This window comes from Schistocerca nitens, chromosome 5, assembly GCF_023898315.1.
Source record: "Schistocerca nitens isolate TAMUIC-IGC-003100 chromosome 5, iqSchNite1.1, whole genome shotgun sequence".
Classification (NCBI taxonomy): Eukaryota; Metazoa; Arthropoda; class Insecta; order Orthoptera; family Acrididae; genus Schistocerca; species Schistocerca nitens.
This window is the reverse complement of record NC_064618.1, coordinates 321,239,707-321,259,615: the sequence shown is the minus strand read 5'-3', so window position 1 is coordinate 321,259,615 and position 19,909 is coordinate 321,239,707. Positions and strand designations below refer to the sequence as shown.

Below are 19,909 nucleotides of genomic sequence, written 5' to 3'. Positions count from 1 at the left end.
GTTTCTTTAACGTCTGTAGACGTCTCTGCATCGAGAAAAACATGCTGTGTTCTGTTAGCTAAAAACTCTTCAATCCAGCCACACAGCTGGTCTGATATTCTGTAGGCTCTTACTTTGTTTATCAGGCGACAGTGCGGAACTGTATCGAACGCCTTCCGGAAGTCAAGGAAAATGGCATCTACCTGGGAGCCTGTATCTAATATTTTCTGGGCCTCATGAACAAATAAAGCTAGTTGGGTCTCACACGATCGCTTTTCCGGAATCCGTGTTGATTCCTACAGAGTAGATTCTGGGTTTCCAGAAATGACATCATACGCGAGCAAAAAACATGTTCTAAAATTCTACAACAGATCGATGTCAGACATATAGGCCTATAGTTTTGCGCATCTGCTCGACGACCCTTCTTGAAAACTGGAACTACTTGTGCTCTTTTCCAATCATTTGGAACCTTCCGTTCCTCTAGAGACTTGCGTTACATGGCTGGTAGAAGGGGGGCAAGTTCTTTCGCGTACTCAATGTATGTGAGTGAACAGAATGGCTGTCGGATAGAGAGACTCTGCGCTCCTAGTTAAACTGTTTTTCGTGAATTGTAGCAATTACAGTATTGCATTGAGACAGGATCGCCGACTAAAAGGCCTAAGGAGAGGCCCGATGTTATTTAATGGTTTAAATAAGATGATAATGAAATTCGGAAACAAGTGGACTTCGTGTGACACGTGGAACGTGTCCTATCCCAATGACGAGGTTTCGTTGCTGTAACTAGCGATGCAGCACGTGTCCCGTGTAGTGCTAGTGTTCGTGCAGTGTCACGAGTATTGTCCATCCCATGGTCAACAGTACGAAAAGTTTTACGGTCTATTTTACACTGGGACACGTACAAAATACAGGCGGCGCAGCAACTGAAACTTCATGATATGCAGCCACGTTTTGAATTTGCTCTTTGTTTTCTGGCACGGATCGAAGTTGATGGCAAGTAGCCGGGCATTATCCTACGGAAGGACAGGGAGCATTTCATACTGAAGGGTGCAGGAAACACACCGAAATGACGAATTTGGGGTAGTATTAAACCGCGTGTTGTGCACAAAGAGTCACTGGACTCGCCTTATGTGACTGCGTGGTGTGGATTCACAAGCATCTTTATTCTCGATTCGTTCTTCTTAGAAGAGAATACACCCAGGGGCCCTGCCAGGTGTACTAGAACCACCACACGTTATCGATGCCTCCTTGTACAGCGCTTGATTCCTGGTTTGGAAAAACATAACTACGTGGAAACCACTGTTTTAATGCAAGACGGGGCAGCACCCCATGTCGTTCGCCTAGCGTATGATCTGCTTAATGCAACCTTCCACGAACGAATAGAGAAACACGTTGCTCAGATTTCCACTGGAAATGCTACGAGCAAGTATTGATCACGTCATTTTGCGGATGCAGCACCTCGTCGACGCCTACTGTGCTGCTTTTGAACAAATTGAGTAACTTGCGGTTTGTAATAAAATCAACATGCCTTTTTTCATTTGTTTGACCTTTTCCAACCATGTCCCATTCCTAATCCACTACATAAGGGAATATTTATATACGTCTTTCTCGCATTCATAGCGCCAGTTTTCACCTGGTAGTCAAAATTGGAACTATTTTTTTTCCAGCATAAATAGGAACTGCATTTACGCACTAGAATACCTACCACATATTGCTGCCATACGACAATGACATCCCCTCTGTGAGTAGCTGCACTTTAATTACAACCACGTGGTAAATAAACTGTGGCTTAGGTTACTTCAATGTGCATCGGTTGTTCAGTCTTACTATTCTTTCGTTTTGACCAATGCACGCACAAAGAAACATTTCAAAGCTCGCTTCAAAGCTCTGTATCCTAAGAAACAAAGCTGCATTATATTTTTGATGCGAGGAAGGAGAAAATCAAATTTTTGTTCGTATCTTGACGAATAGTCCTTGAACGCGTCCCTCATTTTGACCGAAATGTAACCTACGTTGATAAACAAAAGGCGGCAGTAGTTTGAAATTCAACGTACTGATGCCTTATGCAGTATACCCCATCCGACAAACCTGTTGTCTTATTGCAGCTGTGTAGAGCCCTCCATAACACCACAACCTACCCAAACGGCTGCACCATCAGTGACGCCTCCGTCAACGGCTGAATCACCAGTGACGCCTTCGTCAACAGCTGCACCAACAGAGGCGCCTCCGTCAACGGCTGCACCAACAGAGACGCCTCCGTCAACGGCTGCACCACCAGTGACATCTCAATCTACTCAGTCTCCACCATCACCAGGCGGCGAGTGCACTACGCCCGCAGAATCCACTGCCAACCCAGAAGACTGCCACAGCTTTTACAAGTGCAATGGCGAAACTTGGGTGCGCATTGAGTGCATTTATGGATACCACTACGACCCACAAGAAGAGACGTGCATTTACGGGCCCTGCCCAGGGCGCAGAGGACTAGAACTGCTGAAATATTTCTAAGGTCTTGTCACCTACGAAGTGTAGAGGTACCCCTGCTTGAGTGAGGCTCCTTTAATGCTGGGAGTGAAATGAAAAATGCACGACGGACGGTTCAAAAGCTTATTTCATCAAAATATTACGGAAATTAGACATAATGTACATGGATTTATAATCTACCTTTACATTATTTTTGCTTCAGAGCATACTTTACATGGAGAAGAAAAATTAAGGATTTCTATACAAGGAATTTGTTACAGATGGGAAGAGCAGGCATTTATGCCAAATATAATGTTTCATTCAAAAGAGATGACGTACGAAATCACTGAAAAGAACAAATATTTCAAGTTAGTGCAGACCTCTATTGATTTCCCAGGGTTTTCGTATTAAATTTCGAACGGAAGCGATGGTTTTTTTTTTTTTTTGCGTGGGTAGGCCCTTGGGGTATTCAGTAGCCCACCTTCTATGATAAGTTATAATTTCTTTAGGAATCAGTTAAATATTTATATTTTCCAGTAATATTTTATATATTTGTTTCAAAAGCTTTAATCTGCATCTAAATGAAGGAATTAATGATACAGACACGTAACAAAGGAAAGAAATACATTATTTAACTTATAAATGACGAAAGTTATCTTACAAATAATATGAAAGAATGTATACACATTTTAATTTTAACTATTTTATGTTAACTCTTTACAGTTATATTGTACCTACAATAAATCAATTACACGAAAATAATAAACGATGTGTGAGTCAATCTCCTGTTTATGACAGGTAACGGACGTAGGCTCTGTAATCAGACGAGCTTGACAAGTAAACTTATTGCACTTCACACAAACTTTCTTCGTAGAGTTGTCTTTTTTCCTTCCACACACGTGGCAACTTCCTTTCTTCTTCTTCTCTGACGTTCCTGGTGTGTCAATGACTTCATCTGAAGGGAATTTTCTTCTTAGAAACTCAGTAACATCGGTGGGCTGTGATATGATTTCCGATCTATTTTTCAAGCGTTCATTCATCAATGCAGACACTAAATTCTTCAAAAAAAATACGTCAAATTTCGGGGGTTCCTCCTGGTTTGTAAAGTGAATATTAAATTTGGCAATTTATTCCACGGATGCTATATTTAGCATAGTAAAAGATAATGCCATAGGCCATCTCTTCGTACTTCTGGAAACAGAAATATCAAGTAACCATTCCGTCCGTCATTGTAATCAATAATAATGGTTGGCTTTCCTGTTTCGGGGTCGATATCATCCGTATCATGCGCTGTAGACAGGTGTGTCACTGAGAGATTTATTTTTGTTGAGTATGAGACAAAAGATTTATACCTTGAAACCCAAATGTCGAAAGTCCGACAGGTTCGTCTTTCAGAGGCAAAAATTCGGATGGGAGCTCATTTTTTTCCTTGCAAAGAGTGCCTAAAATTGTCATTTTTTCTCTACATGTCTTCTGCTAATTGGCAGCTCGTGTACCAGTTGTCAGTGGTGACATTTCTGAGTGACAAGCCTTTTTACAACTTGTGCTGGGCTGTTTCATACTTGAAATTGTACATCTAGCTGCTTTACCACATATACTTCAATATTACTGTTGTAAGAACTCTTTGCATGACACACGACAAATATTTTTATCCCTTCTTTGACGGGTTTTGGATGGTATGTACTGGATCCAGGAATAGCGGCCTCTAGATTTAATCAACATTTCATCAATCGCCACATATTCAGTTGGATTATAGAACCGTTTCAAGTGGATTGTAAACGAATGTAAAAACTTTCCAACTCCAGCTAACTTGTCAGGTTTTTCATTTCATTTAGAGTGAAAACGTCATCAAACCTCATACAACACATTATAAACAAAAATCTTTATAACTCATTATGGCCGTCAGGATTCCATACCTGTACCGTGTAACTCGCAAAGATCTTTTACATTTACATGTTGACCTGTCTTTATACCTATTAAAATTAAAATGACGATTAGTGCCGCAGTGTCACATCTATCAGCAACTTTACAATATGTTGTACGTTTGCAGTTTGTTCTAAGGTTGTCAATGTGTTTATTAATATGGGATATTATCACATGATTTATATAAGTTTTAAAATGCTTGAAAAACGCATCAATTTTATTAAAAATATTATTTCAATAGCTTGTAAGACCGGGTGAAACTTTTGTAATATGTTTTGCTTGGATATTTTGTTTAAGAGTCTGGTTTCTTCCTCCTTTTGATAGTTTTTCTCTCCCTAAGAAAAACCCAATTTCTGAACTTCTTTCCCCCTCGCTCCCATTTTCGTCTTCCTGTTCGTAATTAGTTCCATGGTCTTGGTCGCTAAAATGAACTTCATCTTCATTCAGATCACTTTCACTTTCAGGTAACTCAAAAAAATTTATTCCAGGTCTCTCGGTCTCGTCGAGTTCTTGAAGGTGTGCAGGTAGGTCCTCAAACTTTATAAAACCTTTGGACCTAGAAACAAATAGACAAACAACACTAGTTGCTGGCTAACAACTCTTACATAGCGAAAAATATACAAAAAAATACTTATGTATTTTTAGATCCTTGTAATAAATACTATCGTGAAAAGGAACTTTTACAATTCAATCCTTTGCTTAGATAAAGTGAAAATGGCACAAACGTTCAAAATTGTCCAAAGAAGCAAGTATAACACTAGCGAGTGCACGGGCTACAGAGTACCTCACAACGCAACACTGAGAGCTCTGAGACGAGGAGGGATGGAGAAGGAAGGAGGGGGCCATCGAGGGTCAGCTAAGCAAATACCTAGAACTGCCACGTCGCAGGGCTCTGCCTCACGCTGCAGCATTACGAAATTCCGGAATGGAGTACCCAATGCCCCAGCACACCCGGTCGAACATAAGAAAGGCATCGAGTTAATTTTGCGTTTGGATTTAAATATAAATTTTCTAATTACTTTTCCAGACAAAATGGATCTACTTAAACCTTAGAAGCTAATATACACAATGTACTTTCCAACTAAAATTCAAGAAACAGCAGCACAGTCGTATAATAGGTTTATAGATCGTTCTGTAGTTGACGAGCACAGTATGAGTACTAAAACAGAGATTTAGCGGAAAGAATCCAGTTGCAATGCATATATTTAAAGCCAATTTCGAAGGGCAAATGTGGCAAGAAATCTATGGTATAGAAATTTAAACAAAAACTGGAATACATTTCCATAAATATATATCAATTTCTTTCGCACACCTTTCCCATTTAAAAATTTCAGAGAGATATGCATTACTAATAAGCAACCACTTTATGAACAACCGAATTAGCGTATCATTGAAATAAGAGGAACAACCATACCCCAGTTACAGAAAATCGCTACAAAAAATACGGCAAAGTGCTGAAGGATGTCGTCAGGCAGGCTAAAATAACGCATTACACTCATGATTTTCTACCTGTTTGAGTTCGTTGCTCTCCTGAGCGACTATGTTGTATCCGTAGTTCCGCTGTCGCATGTATTCCTGAAACTGAAAAAACTAGTAAAAAACGTTACCAGTAAAATACCACCCACATCAGTGCGACACTTGAGCTTGCTTCTTGTTATACAACTTGTCAGATCTTGGTACCAAACGAGATACAGCTATCCTCAGTTCCTCCTCCACACAAATTCGTGATCTGTACTTGGTTTTAATGATAGACAGAGTAGAAAACTCACTCTCGCAAAGAGCGTCACCTCACCTTATTCTTTGATGCTCAAGTTGGCAATGTCGCTGAAGTAAACTTCACTTACAGTGAAGAATGTGGTTAAAGTTCTAACATATCTGCTTCTCCAGCAGCATTAAACCCGGAAGGGATAATCATTACTGAAGGGATTTTGAACCCATTGAAACCTATCATATTTTTCTGGAAAGTATTTTCCAAAATGAAAATGATCTTCAGATAGCTGTTCTTCAGTTCCGGAACATGTATCTGCACTAAAGGTTTTCGCACAGTCGTTCATAGAATGCTGCAAACATGGAAAGTAGCCAACTTCTCACCTGTCATTCATTTTCTCTTACAAAGAAGAAGTTTCTTTTTGAAGGCCGAAACTTTGTCAAAAAGTTGAATGAAACTAGTTTTATTTCCTTGCAGAGACTTATTCAATGAGTTTAACTTCTCAGATATATCACGTAAGTATGCGATCTTTAATAGAAAGTCAGTGTCTAGAAAGCACTTAGCACTGATATGATTTTCTTCTTCCAGGTAAGAACAGACTTCTCGCTAAAGTCCAAAGCTGCGTGATAACACGTTTCCCCTGGAAAATCAACAATTGCTGCTATGAAATAAGAGAGATCTATGTTCAGCCTTCAAATTGCAACACATTTGTCTAAACTTCTCAGTTCCAGTTTTAATGAGCTCAACACATTCATGACGATTTGCGTCACTTGGTTCAGATCAACACTTAAATGTTGTTGAAGCAAGTGCTTCTGTATGGGTAATGCATAGGGTCAACATAATGTCAGGGCCTTTGCCACGGATAAGTAGTTGTAGGCCACTGTAATGCCCCGACATTGATGTTCCCAGTCAGTACACATACCAAAACAGTGAGCCCAGTTAATTTGATTTCATATCATAAGATGTCCACAGTTTCGAACAAATCTTTGCCTGTCGTAACTGCATTTATTTCCTTACAAAATAGATTTACCAAAAAAATTGTTCAAAGGGCTCTGAGCACTATGGGACTTAACATCTGAGGTCATCAGTCCCCTAGAACTTAGAACTACTTAAACCTAACTAACCTAAGGACAACACACACATCCATGCCCGAGGTAGGATTCGAACCTGTGACCATAGCGGTCGCGCGGTTCCAGACTGAAGCGCCTAGAACCGCTCGGCCACATCGGCCGGCTAGATTTACCATTTCGCTACTTTTTTTCATCAGCAAATCGCACGTAACAAATTGAATGGACATCTCTTTTGCTATTAATGGCCTCATCAAGTGAATACCAAAATTCCTCCCTCCAATTTTTTCTGTAATTTTTTCATGAAGTTCCTCTCCTAAATCTTGAATTCGACAACTACCTGTAATGTCATGCAAATGAATGGTCAATAGCTGTTTTGCCATGGACCTTCCAAGAATAATAGACATTATGTTAATATTACTTGCTAGAATTAGTTCTTTTACGAAGCTGGTCGTAGGTTGTGTTCCGAAAATGAACAGCATAGAGATAGAAATGATGACACTTTCTGCAGTACCTGACCTTCATTTTGCAAGACAATGCTCAAGCACGTACAGTGCAAGCTGTTACTGATTTGTTTGATTGACGAGGCTGTTAAGTGCTATACCACCTACTGCACTCCCCTGACTTATGCCCTCGTAAGTTCACCCCGATTTCTAAACTGAAGGAAACACTTCACGGCATTCGCTTCAGAACTGCTACAAATTCGTCGGGCAACAGACGGCGCCTCTCGAACTGTCAACAAAACTGGCACTGCTAAGAGTATCCTACGACTTCCGCATAGCTGGCAACGGGTTGTACACAATGCTGGTGACTACTTTGAAGGTGAGTAAAACTTTGAAACACGTATCTGTTTTGTACGAGCTGTAAATAAATAGTTCCCACTAATAAAGTTCCAACCCTCGTACAATCGTATGAGCCTTCTTCCATTATGCTGCTCTGTCAGCTTCATTGTAGGACGCTAGAAGTACTTTATTTGAGATGTTCGCCTGCTTGAAAATGGTTTTTTTTGTTGTTTCATTTGACTTAGATTTCTGGAAAAATATTCTCTTGGTCTGAGCAGTTCATTATTACGAACACCTTTTAAATGACGCTTTAATTTCTTAGGTAGCATACATTCAACAGAAAGTACTGTCAAACACACTGTCGACTCCCTAAATTGTCCACAAGAGTGCACTTGAAACCAAAATTTAAGTATCTATCGTCGTCTTACCTATTCTTGACGTTCTTATCTTCATTACCACTTGTCTCAGCAAGTTTTCGCTCTTCACTGACATTTGACAATTGTAAACGTGACTATCTATATGCCTCCGTATGATGCCTAATTTCTCGTATCTTATCTTCGTGGTTCAAAAATGGTTCAAATGGCTCCGAGCACTATGGGACTCAACATCTTAGGTCATAAGTCTTATCTTCGTGGTCCTTACCCGCAATGTATGTCGGCGGCAGCAGAATCTTTCGGCAATCTGTTTCAAATGCCAGTTCTCTAAATTTTATCAATATTGTTCCTCTCCCTTGAAGGACTCCATTTGAGCTCATGAAGCATTTCCGTAACACTTACGTGTTGCTCGAATCTACCGATAACAAATCTAGCAGCCCGACTCTCAATTGCTTCGATGTCTTCCCTTAATTCAACCTGGTACAAATCCCAAACACTGGAGTAATTCTCAAGAATAGCTTGCACCAGCGTCATATATGCGGTCTCCTTTATAGATGAACAACACTTTCCCAAAATTCTCCCAACAAACCGTAATCGACCACTCGCTTTCCCTCCCACAATCCTCACATGCTCGTTCTACTTCATATCACTTTGCAAGATAACGCCCAGATGTATAAATGACGTGACTGTGTCAAGCAGGAAACTGCTAATTCTGTATCCGAGCTTTAAGGGTTTGTTTTTCCTACACATCCGCATTAACTTACAGTTTTCTACATTTAGAGCTAGTTGCCATTCATGACACCACCAAGAAATTTTGTCTAAGTCGTCTTCCGCCCTACTACAATCACTCAACTTCGACACAATACCTCACAACACAGCATCATCAGCAAACAACCGCGGCCGCGCGGAGTGGCCGCGCGGCTTGAGGCGCCATGTCACGGATTGCGCGGCCCCTCCCACCGGAGGTTCGAGTCCTCCCTCGGGCATGGGTGTGTGTGTGTGTGTGTGTTGTTCTTAGCGTAAGTTAGTTAAGTAGTGGGTAAGTCTAGGGACCGATGACCTCAGCAGTTTGGTCTGTTAGGGATTCAGTTCAACATTCTCAAACAAACGCGGATTGCTGCCCACCCTCTCGAGCAACTCATTTATCTATATAAACAACAGCGGTCCTAACACACTTCCCTTAGGCATTCCCGACGATACCCTTGTCTCTGATGAGCACTCGCCGTCGAGGACAACATACTGGATTCCATAACTTAAAAAGTCTCCGAGCCACTCACGTATCTGTGAACCTATTCCATATTCCCGTAGCTTCCCCAACAGCCGGAAATCTAGAACTGCGGAGTCAGCCTGTTCCCCTTCATCCATAGGTCGCAATGTATCATGTGAGAAAAGGGCAAGCTGAGTTTTGCAGCCGGCCGGAGGGGCCGAGCGGTTCTAGGCGCTACAGTCTGGAACCGCGCGGCCGCTATGGTTGCAGGTTCGAATCCCGCCTCGGGCATGGATGTGTGTGATGTCCTTAGGTTAGTTAGGTTTAAGTAGTTCTAAGTTCTAGGGGCTGATGACCTCAGAAGTAAGTTCCATAGTGCTCAGAGCCACTTGAACCATTTTTGAGTTTCGCATGAGGGATGCTCTCTACAGAGTGTAGCAAATGAAAGTGGCCCGGAGAACAGAGTTCTAGGATACAAAGAAACACAGCAGAGGAAAAGAAAGTACTAACCTGACTGTATCAGATGTTGAAAGTGCCACCATTCGTCCCTTGGCACTTTTGGTCCATGGACAGGTAGCTGCTGAAGGCAGATCGAAGAGGGGGACTGCTAGGATCCCCGCAATCTTATCCGTCAGTTTCTCCTGCAGTTCTTGAAGACTACGAGGCTTGTTGCGATACACCTAAGACCTAAGGGCTTTCCCACAAAGTAATCACACACTGACAGATCATGTGATCTAGGTGACCAGCTAGGGCCGCGACTAGACTGACCTCTACTAAGAACTCTGTCAGACGTGAAGATTGTGTAAATGTGTTTCAAGGTTCGGTTAACTGTATGTTCAGTTGCTCCATCCTGTTGGAGTTAAATGTAAGTCTTTTCCTTCTCCGTTAATGCTGCCATAAATGGTTTCAAAAAAATGGTTCAAATAGCTCTGAGCACTATGGGACTTAACATTTGAGGTCATCAGTCCCCTAGAACTTAGAACTACTTAAACCTAACTAACCTAAGGATATCATACACATCCATGCCCGAGGCAGGATTCGAACCTGCGACCGTAGCGGTCGCGCGGTTCCAGACTGAAGCGCCTAGAACCGCTCGGCCACACCGGCAGGCAAATGGTTTCAAAATGTTGGCAATGTAACGCACCGAAGTCAGCGTCGGATGTAAGAAGATGGGACCAATAATACGGTTTGCAGACACTGGACATCAAACCCCAACCTTCTGAGGAGCATCTGCTGGTTTTAATGAATTGAAAACAGACAGTGAGATGCATGTGCGGGCCCAGGTGGAGTATTCGCCCGCATGAACGACGTGATACGACGGTATCTTGCGACAGGTTGATTTGGTAGGACTCTGAAGCATTTTCTGATGAACTGCAGCCACATTTTCTGGTGTGCGGGCACGTTTTAAACTGTTCTTTGACTTGTTCAAAACAGATCCTGTCTGACGTCGGACTAAGAGGTCCATGGCACTCTTTGTTGACATTTCGTCACCGTTCAAGGCAAACAATTGACACCGTTTCCACGACTTTGTCGTGACGTAAACTTTCCACAACAAGCACCCGCTGCTCTCCATTGTGAGTACCACCGTCCCCTTTGGACTGCTCCACTCACGCTGACACAGCCCACACTACTCTCTCAACTGGTGTGGATCACGTGGAAGACGTACGCGTGATGTGGGCGTCACTGAGTGTGGTTATATGCATACATTCACGTCCAATCGTATCCACTCGTGCAGGTCACTTTTCTTTGCCTCACCCTGTAAACCATGCTCATCCGTGGACATAATCATCTCGGTCTCAAGAAAATCTATTATTTTTCGAACTAAGAATACGTTCAAGGTGTCTGCAGCAAACCGAAGTTAGGGATATTGGTCTGTAATTTTTCAGCTCCGTTCTTTTACCCTTCTTATATACAGGAGTCACCTGCGCTTTTTGGCAGTCCCTTGGGAAGCATTTATCAACTTTGTAACAAAGTCACAATAAAATAAAAACTGGTTGGAAATACAACAATCACAACTGGTGCTATCACAAGAGGAACATGCGATTGTTCAGCTTCGAGGTTATGATCGTTTACATAGGCTGGCCCACATCTAAAGTGGAATTCCTTCGAGACCACGCAGACTGACACCAGAAATGAAATTTTCCGCAACCTTCTTCTTTGCCACTAACTATGAAAGAAATCTACGACGCCCCAGGCGGTCATTCACAGCGCACCAGGACGCCGCTGCGCGTGCGTTGAATACCACTGCATTACACCAAGAGAATAAAAAACTCTCGGAACAAAACTGAATGTATATGGTTAATTGTGAAAGGGCGATCAAGGCAGAATTTGGATTCCAAGCGTGTTACACGTCTCTTGTGTGAGAGTGATACTGTTAGTGATCTACAGCAATGGCTCTCAAATTTTCTGATAAGGCGGACCCCTCCTTATTCGGAAAGCGATCTGTGGGTCCCCTTGCAGTGCTGTCTGAAATTTCATATGGCATTAAAAATGTAGGCTACTAAATAGTATTACCACCGACAAGAAAAAATCAAGAAAAATTATCCATTAAGTAATTTATTCTAAAGACATTTCATTGTGCCTGTTGTTGTCTTCAGTCCGAAGACTGCTTTGATACAGCTCTCCATGCTAGTCTATCCTGTGTGAGCCTCTTCTTCTCCGAACAACTACTGCAACCTACATCCTTCTTAATCTGCTTACTGTATTCATCTCTTGGTCTCCTTCTATGATTTTTACCCCCCACACTTCCCTCCAATACTAAATTGGTGATCCCTTGGTGTCTCAGAGTGTGTCCCATCAACCGATTCCTTCTTTTGCTCACATTCTGCTACAAATTTCTTGTCTCCCCGGATCTATTCAGCACCTCCTCATTAGCTATGATATCGACCCATCTGATCTCCAACATTATTCCGTACCACCACATTTCGAAAGCTTCTATTTTCTTTTTGTCTACACTATTTTTCTTCCATGTTTCACTTCCACTCGTGGCTTCACTCAGACAAACACTTTCAGAAAAGATTTCCTAACACTTAAATCTATATTCAGTAGTAACAAATTTCTCTTCTTCAGAAATGTTTTTCTTGCCATTGCCAGTCTACAATTCATATCCTCTCTACTGCGGCCATAATCAGTTATTTTGTCACCCAAGTAGCAAAACTCGCCTACTACTTTAAGTGTCTCGTTTCCTAATCTAATTCCCGCAGCATCACCCGACTTAATTCGACTATATTCCATTATCCTTGTTTTCCTTTTGCTGATGTTCATCTTATGTCCTTCCTTTACACGGCACCTAGTCGGCAGTAAACAATCCTCTCTACAGTTACCCACCTATCAATTCACTAACCATTTCATTCAACTAATCTTCCAAGTCTTTTGCTGTCTGAAAGAATTACAATGTCTTCGGCAAACTTAAGAGTTTTCGTTTCTTCTCCCTAGTTTTAATTCCTCCTCCAAATTTTTCTTTGGTTTTCAATGCACTGATTAAGTAACATCGGGGCCAGGCTAAAAACCTGTCTCACTCTCTTCTCAACCTATGCTTCCCTCTCATGCCCCTCGACTCTTGTAACTGCCGTCTGGGTCCTGTACAAGTCGGAAATATCTCCTCGCTCCCTGTACATCACCCCTGCTGCCTTCAGAATTTCAGAGAGCGTATTCCAGTGAACACTGTCAGAAACTTTCTCTTAGTCTATAAATTCTATAACCATATGTTTGTCTTTCCTTAACCTAGCTTTTAAGATAAGCCGTTGGGTCAGTACTGCCTCACGTGCTCCTACATATCTCCGGAATCAAAATTGATCAACCCCGAGATCGGCTTCTACCAGTTTTCCCCTTCTCCTGCAAAGAAAAATTTCAGTTAAAAATAAAGTAACTTACATAATACGATAACAGTACAGAAATACAGAAAATGCTTTTATACAGTATAGTAACTAAAACCCTGTTTTTTTAACGGAACTCCACTTGAAAAACAGTGATCGCAAATGTGGGGTCAATAATGTGAGAAATGAAATTCTTTGTGTTTTTCCATAATTCCGATGAAATCTGGAATAAGTTTTGTCATTTGTCACCATCAATTTAGGTCTGATTCCACGTTAAGATGATTTCGCTTTAAGGTATTAATACTGCAAAGACCAGAAAAGATATGCTCATATACGTAGGTGGTAGGAAAAGGCATCAACTGTTGCAATACGGTTTTAAACAATTCTTCATAGTCACAGAGCACACGCAGCCGAAAACTACAAAGTTCATTTTCTTTGGAAACGTTTTACCAAGAAAGGGGAAAAGCGTGACTAATGCCATTCGTTGAGGTAGGAAGTGTGTGTGGTGGCGTCATACTTAAACCCCAATCGAGTTAAACTGACAAATAAAATGCTTGTAATAAAATATATTAATGAATCTAGTGTCGAAAACACAAGGGGTTAAAACTGTAAAGAGGAGATAAAAACTTGAAGGTGGCAGACAATTAAATAGCGAATTTGTTATTTAATCACATGATCTTGCTACTGAAGAAATAAAAAGCATCGATTGTAGTTTCTCTTTGTCACTTAATAATACAGCAAGGCCGAACTTCCAATGTTTTTTTTTTTATTTTTAACATATCACTCACGCAAATTTGAAAACGTAGAGAAATTTTGCTTCATCAATAATAATACTGCAGTGCAATATTATTGTATCAGAGTTGTTCTTACGTTTGCTGGAAAGGAAGCTGTTAGAAACCAATGTTGTCTGTGTATGTCATTTTGATATTTTAAGTCTTTTCAGAAATTGATTGAATCAAAGCAACGCTCTTATTTCTCTGTTGCGATCTATTTTCCAGGACAATTTTACATTAACCGCACCGAATTTGAGTCAAGTGGATTAGGAACATATTTTGGGAGGGGTTCATATCGTTTTTTCAGAAATCCCACAACTGGGGAGTGGGGAGAAGAAAATGCCATATTCTCTTTTGTCTAAGAGGTACTGGATGGATGAAACAAAAGGCCTAGTCAGAAGCTAGAGTGAAAGTACTTCAGCATTTTGTAAAGCTAAAGTCTTTTATTTTATGTCTGGTTTTAGAATAGTTTAGCCAATATATATTTAATGACTCTGTAGTGTTAATAACAGTGCACAGTGATTACCTTTCACGAAACTGAAGAAATGAGTAATCCGCATTTGTATGATGATATTACTGTGATCATAATACTGGTACATTTCCATTTTTTATTTAACTATGGCGTTTGATTGTGGTGGCCACAAAATATTGCTCCAGAAGTTGGACCATTATGGAATATGGGGAATAGCTCACAATTGTTTCACCTCTTACTTTAACAACAGCAAAAGGTCATTATTCACAGTGTTAAAAATGGCTGTGATGTGAGGTCTGAGTGGGGTATAATCAAATGGGGGGGGGGGGGGGGTGCCCCAGGTTTCACTCATGGGACCACTCCTATTTCTTTTTAATATAAACGATTTGCCCTCTAGTATTGCAGGTAATTCTAAAATATTTCTGTTTGCTGATGACACTAGCTTGGTAGTAAAGGATGCAATAGTGGCTCTGTTTCAAATAGTGCAGTTCATGATATAAGTTCCTGGCTTGTAGAAGCTCTGCAAGATCCATGTACTAATTTATATTTACGTGGCAAACCCTATTTCTAGGGCTATATTTTAATTTTGACAAATGGATCTATGCCGACATTTGTAAAAACGGCGATGGTACATTAGTCCTTACTAATGTAAAATTGCCACCTTCTGAAGAAGACAAATTTAAATTTGTTGAAACCTAGGTAAAGAATTCTTTATCCATTGCAACTGGTCGGCTGTTTATAATTTTATTATGTGGAACCGTTGCTGTTGTGCAGCTATGTTTAAAATACTTAAAATACTGTTGTAGAATGCCTATGACCAGGACCTTCTTGAAAGACTTCATTTTTACAATGGGAAAGGTAGTTGAAATAAGTGATCGTTCGACAGGAAAATTAGTCTACTTTGCTTATTTTCATTCGCTTATGTCATATGGTATTATATTTTGGGGTAATTCCTCCCATTCTCAAAGGATTTTTATGGCTGAGAAATGGGCAGTTTGGGAAATGAGTGGTGTAAGTTGGCGAACCTCTTGTCGAGCCCTGTTCAGATTAGCCTCTCTATATATTTATTCTTTAATGCCGTTCCTTGTTAACAATATCAGCTTATTCCAAAGAATAAACAGCTTTCACCCAGTTAATACTAGGCAGAAATCCAGCCTGCATTTGGATCGAACTTCCGTAACTCTTGTGCAGAAAGGCGTGCAGTATACTGCTGCATCCAATTTCAATAAGCTATCACAAAAATTCAAAAATCTTAGCAGTAATCCACGTTCTTTCAAATCGAAACTGAAGAATTTCCTCGTGGGTTACTCCTTATTCTGTTGTGGAGTTCCATGAAAAATTAAGCTGATTCCTATGTTATATTGTTGATTGCGTTTATTTAAACTCATGGCTTGACTGTTTTTGGGTTCATAAACATTTTATTTTATCTGTTATTACTTTTGTATTGTAATTTCATTTGCTAACGCGTTCCATGACCTAGGAGATTTGCTCCTCAATTTGGTCCTACGTAAGTGTGAAAAAAAAAACAGCTGTCCTACAGCAGGAGGGGAGGGAAGGGACCGGTACTTTGACCAAAGAGGACATCAACCCTGTATTTCTGACCATTGACTGTCCCCATACTGTTACAGTGGCCGGCAGGATTAATTCTACAGGTCATCGTCTTGAGCTGAACCATATTAGGTAGCCACATCAAACAGCCATCAGATAAAACTCTCAACAAGTCTGTTATGATGACGCTACATTGAGCCATTTGTTATTAAGGTTGAGTTATGGATGTGTAAAAACTTTTATATACCGGCAGAACTGTATCAAACAGATTTTGGTAGTAAAAATTGAAAACCAAAGTGTGGTGTTAGCGTTTCTCTTATAGATGGCACACCACAGTATACATCGCACAAGAGCTGTAACATATCGATGTCAATTCGATTTACTGAACCTCCTAATACTCGGATTTTTTTTGTTTCACTGAGTACCACTGGGGTCATGTAGACCCCACGTAATTTACAAGGAATATTTTGGCACAATTTTAATGAAATAAAATAAAATATGCATTACAGCTGTTCAATGTAATAGTAGTAATTCTATTTTTACAAATGTTACGTCTACAAAACAAAAAAATATTTAGATTGTGGTCATTTTGGCCCCAGTGATAGTGCAAAAAACTATGAATAAATTTTAATGTGTTGTAAATATAAAACTGGACAAAGCCATTGGATACAACTGACTCAGAGAGAGACAGTCATATTTTCAAAATAATACCTCTGGTAACAAGGCAGCTACGTATTCCCAATGTCATTATGGGATCATATTTACCCCAGTAGTACTAGGAAGTGTACAACAGCTGATGCAAGAAACTGTAAGAATAGCTACAAAAATAAGCGAGAAACAATATGTTCATTGTTGCAGGTGTTTCGTCTATCAGATGTTCAACATAAAAGTTATATTCAATTTTTATAAGCCCTGCATTCAAGAAACAAACAAGCAATTTAAATTGTGGGCATTCTAACTCCGGTGGTATTTTTTTTTTCCAATGTGAAAGTCATATTGATCCTAGTGGTACCAGGAGGGGGACGGTACGGCAGCTAGCTGAGGTGGCATATTATTGACATTTGAAGAAGCAAACATTTATTTAAAAATTAAAGACATTGAAGATTTACTTAATTTGTGCCAGTCATTATAGGCAGTTACCTTCATTATACTTATTCAATAATTAGCACTGAAGATACATGACTGAACTAATTAACTGCACTGACTTTTCTAACGCTGAATCCATACTTACTGGAATAGTGTCAAATTAACTCAGGCTTCTGCCGATAAGATTTTCTGGTGTATTGAATTTGTACTGCGCATCTGGCTTAATCGCATCTTCAAACTGATTTCACTTTGGAAATGTACCAGTATTATGATCACAGTAATATCATCATACAAATGCGGATTACTCATTTCTTCAGTTTCGTGAAAGGTAATCACTGTGCACTGTTATTAACACTACAGAGTCATTAAATATATATTGGCTAAACTATTCTAAAGCCAGACATAAAATAAAAGACTTAAGCTTTACAAAATGCTGAAGTACTTTCACTCTAGCTTCTGACTACGCCATTGTCGACGTCTCTGTTTGCTATACTGCACAAAATAAAATAACGTAAAATTCGAGAGCTTCCTTCCACGCGGGCTCCAAGATATTGAACAGCCTATCCCACAGTCATAGTATCTCACGTCTCTCCCCGCAATTTTCAAACAACAGTTTATTAGAGTCGCAAACAGTTATAAGTGGACATTAGCGAGAATTCTGTAATGAATAAAATCCTGTACATAGATACTAAGAATGGGTATGTGTCCTCGCTTGTCTCCACATACGAACGCCTGTGCAAAACATACCAAGACAAAAATCCCGAGAGAAAAACACAGCCTCTCTTTCACCATACATTGGAGCAACTTACCGAGTACATTCATGGGGACGGTCGATCTATAGTTGTCCATTTCACACGAGTTTTTTGAAGAGTTCACGACTGGTAAACCTCGCTTTTCTCCACTAAGTCGAATACTCACCGTCACGTCAAATACGGATAAAGGTTGGAAGTAGGTCAGTTTGACAATTCATAGACAAACCTTGGAGCATTGGATTGTGGACCAACTGGATAGGGTGCTTTGTCATGGCATGGAATCACAGCGCTCAGAAATTTCTCTTCGCTAAAAGGAATGCTTATAAATGCTCTTTAGTAGCCGGCCTCTGTGGCCGAGCTTCAGTCCAGATCCGCATTGCTGCTACGGTCGCAAGTGCGAATTCCGCCTCGGGCTTGGATGGGGGTGATGTCCTTAGGTTAGTTCCACTACTGGCCATTAAAATTGCTACACCACGAAGATGACGTGCAACAGAGGCGGAATTTAACCGACAGGAAGAACATGCTGTGATATGCAAATGATTAGCTTTTCAGAGCATTCACACAAGGTTGGCACCGGTGGCGACACCTACAACGTGCTGACATGAGGAAAGTTCCAACCGATTTCTCATACACAAACAGCAGTTCACCGGCGTTGCCTGGTGAAACGTTGTTGTGATGCCTCGTGTAAGGAGGAGAAATGCGAATCATCACGTTGCCGACTTTGATAAAGGTCGGATTGTAGCCTATCGTGATTGCGGTTTATCGTATCGCGGCATTCCTGCACGCGGTGGTCGAGATCCAATGACTGTTAGCAGAATATGGAATCGGTGGGTTCAGGAGGGTAATACGGAACGCCGTGCTGGATCCGAACGGCCTCGTATCACTAGCAGTCGAGATGACAGGCGTCTTATCCGAATGGCTGTAACGGATCGTGCAGCCACGTCTCGATCCCTGAGTCAGCAGATGGGGACGTTTGCAAGACAACAACTATCTGCACGAACAGTTCGACGACGTTTGCAGCAGCATGGACTATCAGCTCGGAGACCATCGCTGCGGTTACCCTTGGCGCTGCATCACAGACAGGAGCGCCTGCGATGGTGTACTCAACGACGAACCTGGGTGCATGAATGGCAAAACGTCATTTTTTCGGATGAATCCAGGTTCTGTTCATAGCATCATGATGGTCGCATCCGTATTTGGCAACATCGTGGTGAACGCACATTGGAAGCGTGTATTCGTCATCGCCATACTGGCGTATCACCCGGCGTATGGGGTGCCATTGGTTACACGTCTCTGTCACCTCTTGTTCGCATTGACGGCACTTTGCACAGTGGATGTTACATTTCAGATGTGTTACGAACCGTGGCTCTACCATTCATTCGATCCCTGCGAAACCCTACATCGCAGCAGGATAATGCGCAGCACGACTGCATGTTGCAGGTCCTGTACTGGCCTTTATGGATACAGAAAATGTTCGACTGCTGCCCTGGCCAGCACAACCTCCATATTTCTCACCAATTGAAAACGTCTGGTCAATGGTGGCCGAGCAACTGGTTCGTCACAATACGCCAGTCACTACTCTTGATGAACTGTGGTATCGCGTTGAAGCTGTATGGGCAGCTGTACCTGTACTCGCCATCCAAGCTCTGTTTGACTCAATGCCCAGGCGTACCAAGGCCGTTATTACGGCCAGATGTGATTGTTCTGGGTACTGATTTCTCAGGATCTATGAACAAATTGTGTGAAAATGTAATCACTTCTCAGTTCTAGTATAACATATTTGTCCAATGAATACCCGATTATCATCTGTATTTCTTCTTGGTGTAACAATTTTTATGGCCAGTAGTGTATGTTTAAATTGTTCTAAGTCTAGGGGACTGCTGACCTCAGATGTTAAGTCCCAGAGTGCTTAGAGCCATTTGAACAATTTTTGCTCTTTAGTGAAAGACAGGTTATTACGTTTCAT

At 41.0% G+C, this 19,909-nt stretch overlaps 1 protein-coding gene across 1 annotated transcript in view; it reads left to right on the top strand.

Annotated features, from left to right (window-relative positions):
• Positions 1–2,862, top strand: part of LOC126259899 (threonine-rich protein-like) — a 45,210-nt gene extending 42,348 nt beyond the window's left edge. Inside the window, exon 5 of the mRNA XM_049956981.1 lies at positions 2,082–2,862. Coding sequence (XP_049812938.1) covers positions 2,082–2,481 — 400 coding nt within the window. The 3' untranslated portion in view covers positions 2,482–2,862. The remainder of the gene's footprint in view (positions 1–2,081) is intronic.
• The last annotated feature ends 17,047 nt before the right edge of the window (positions 2,863–19,909 follow it).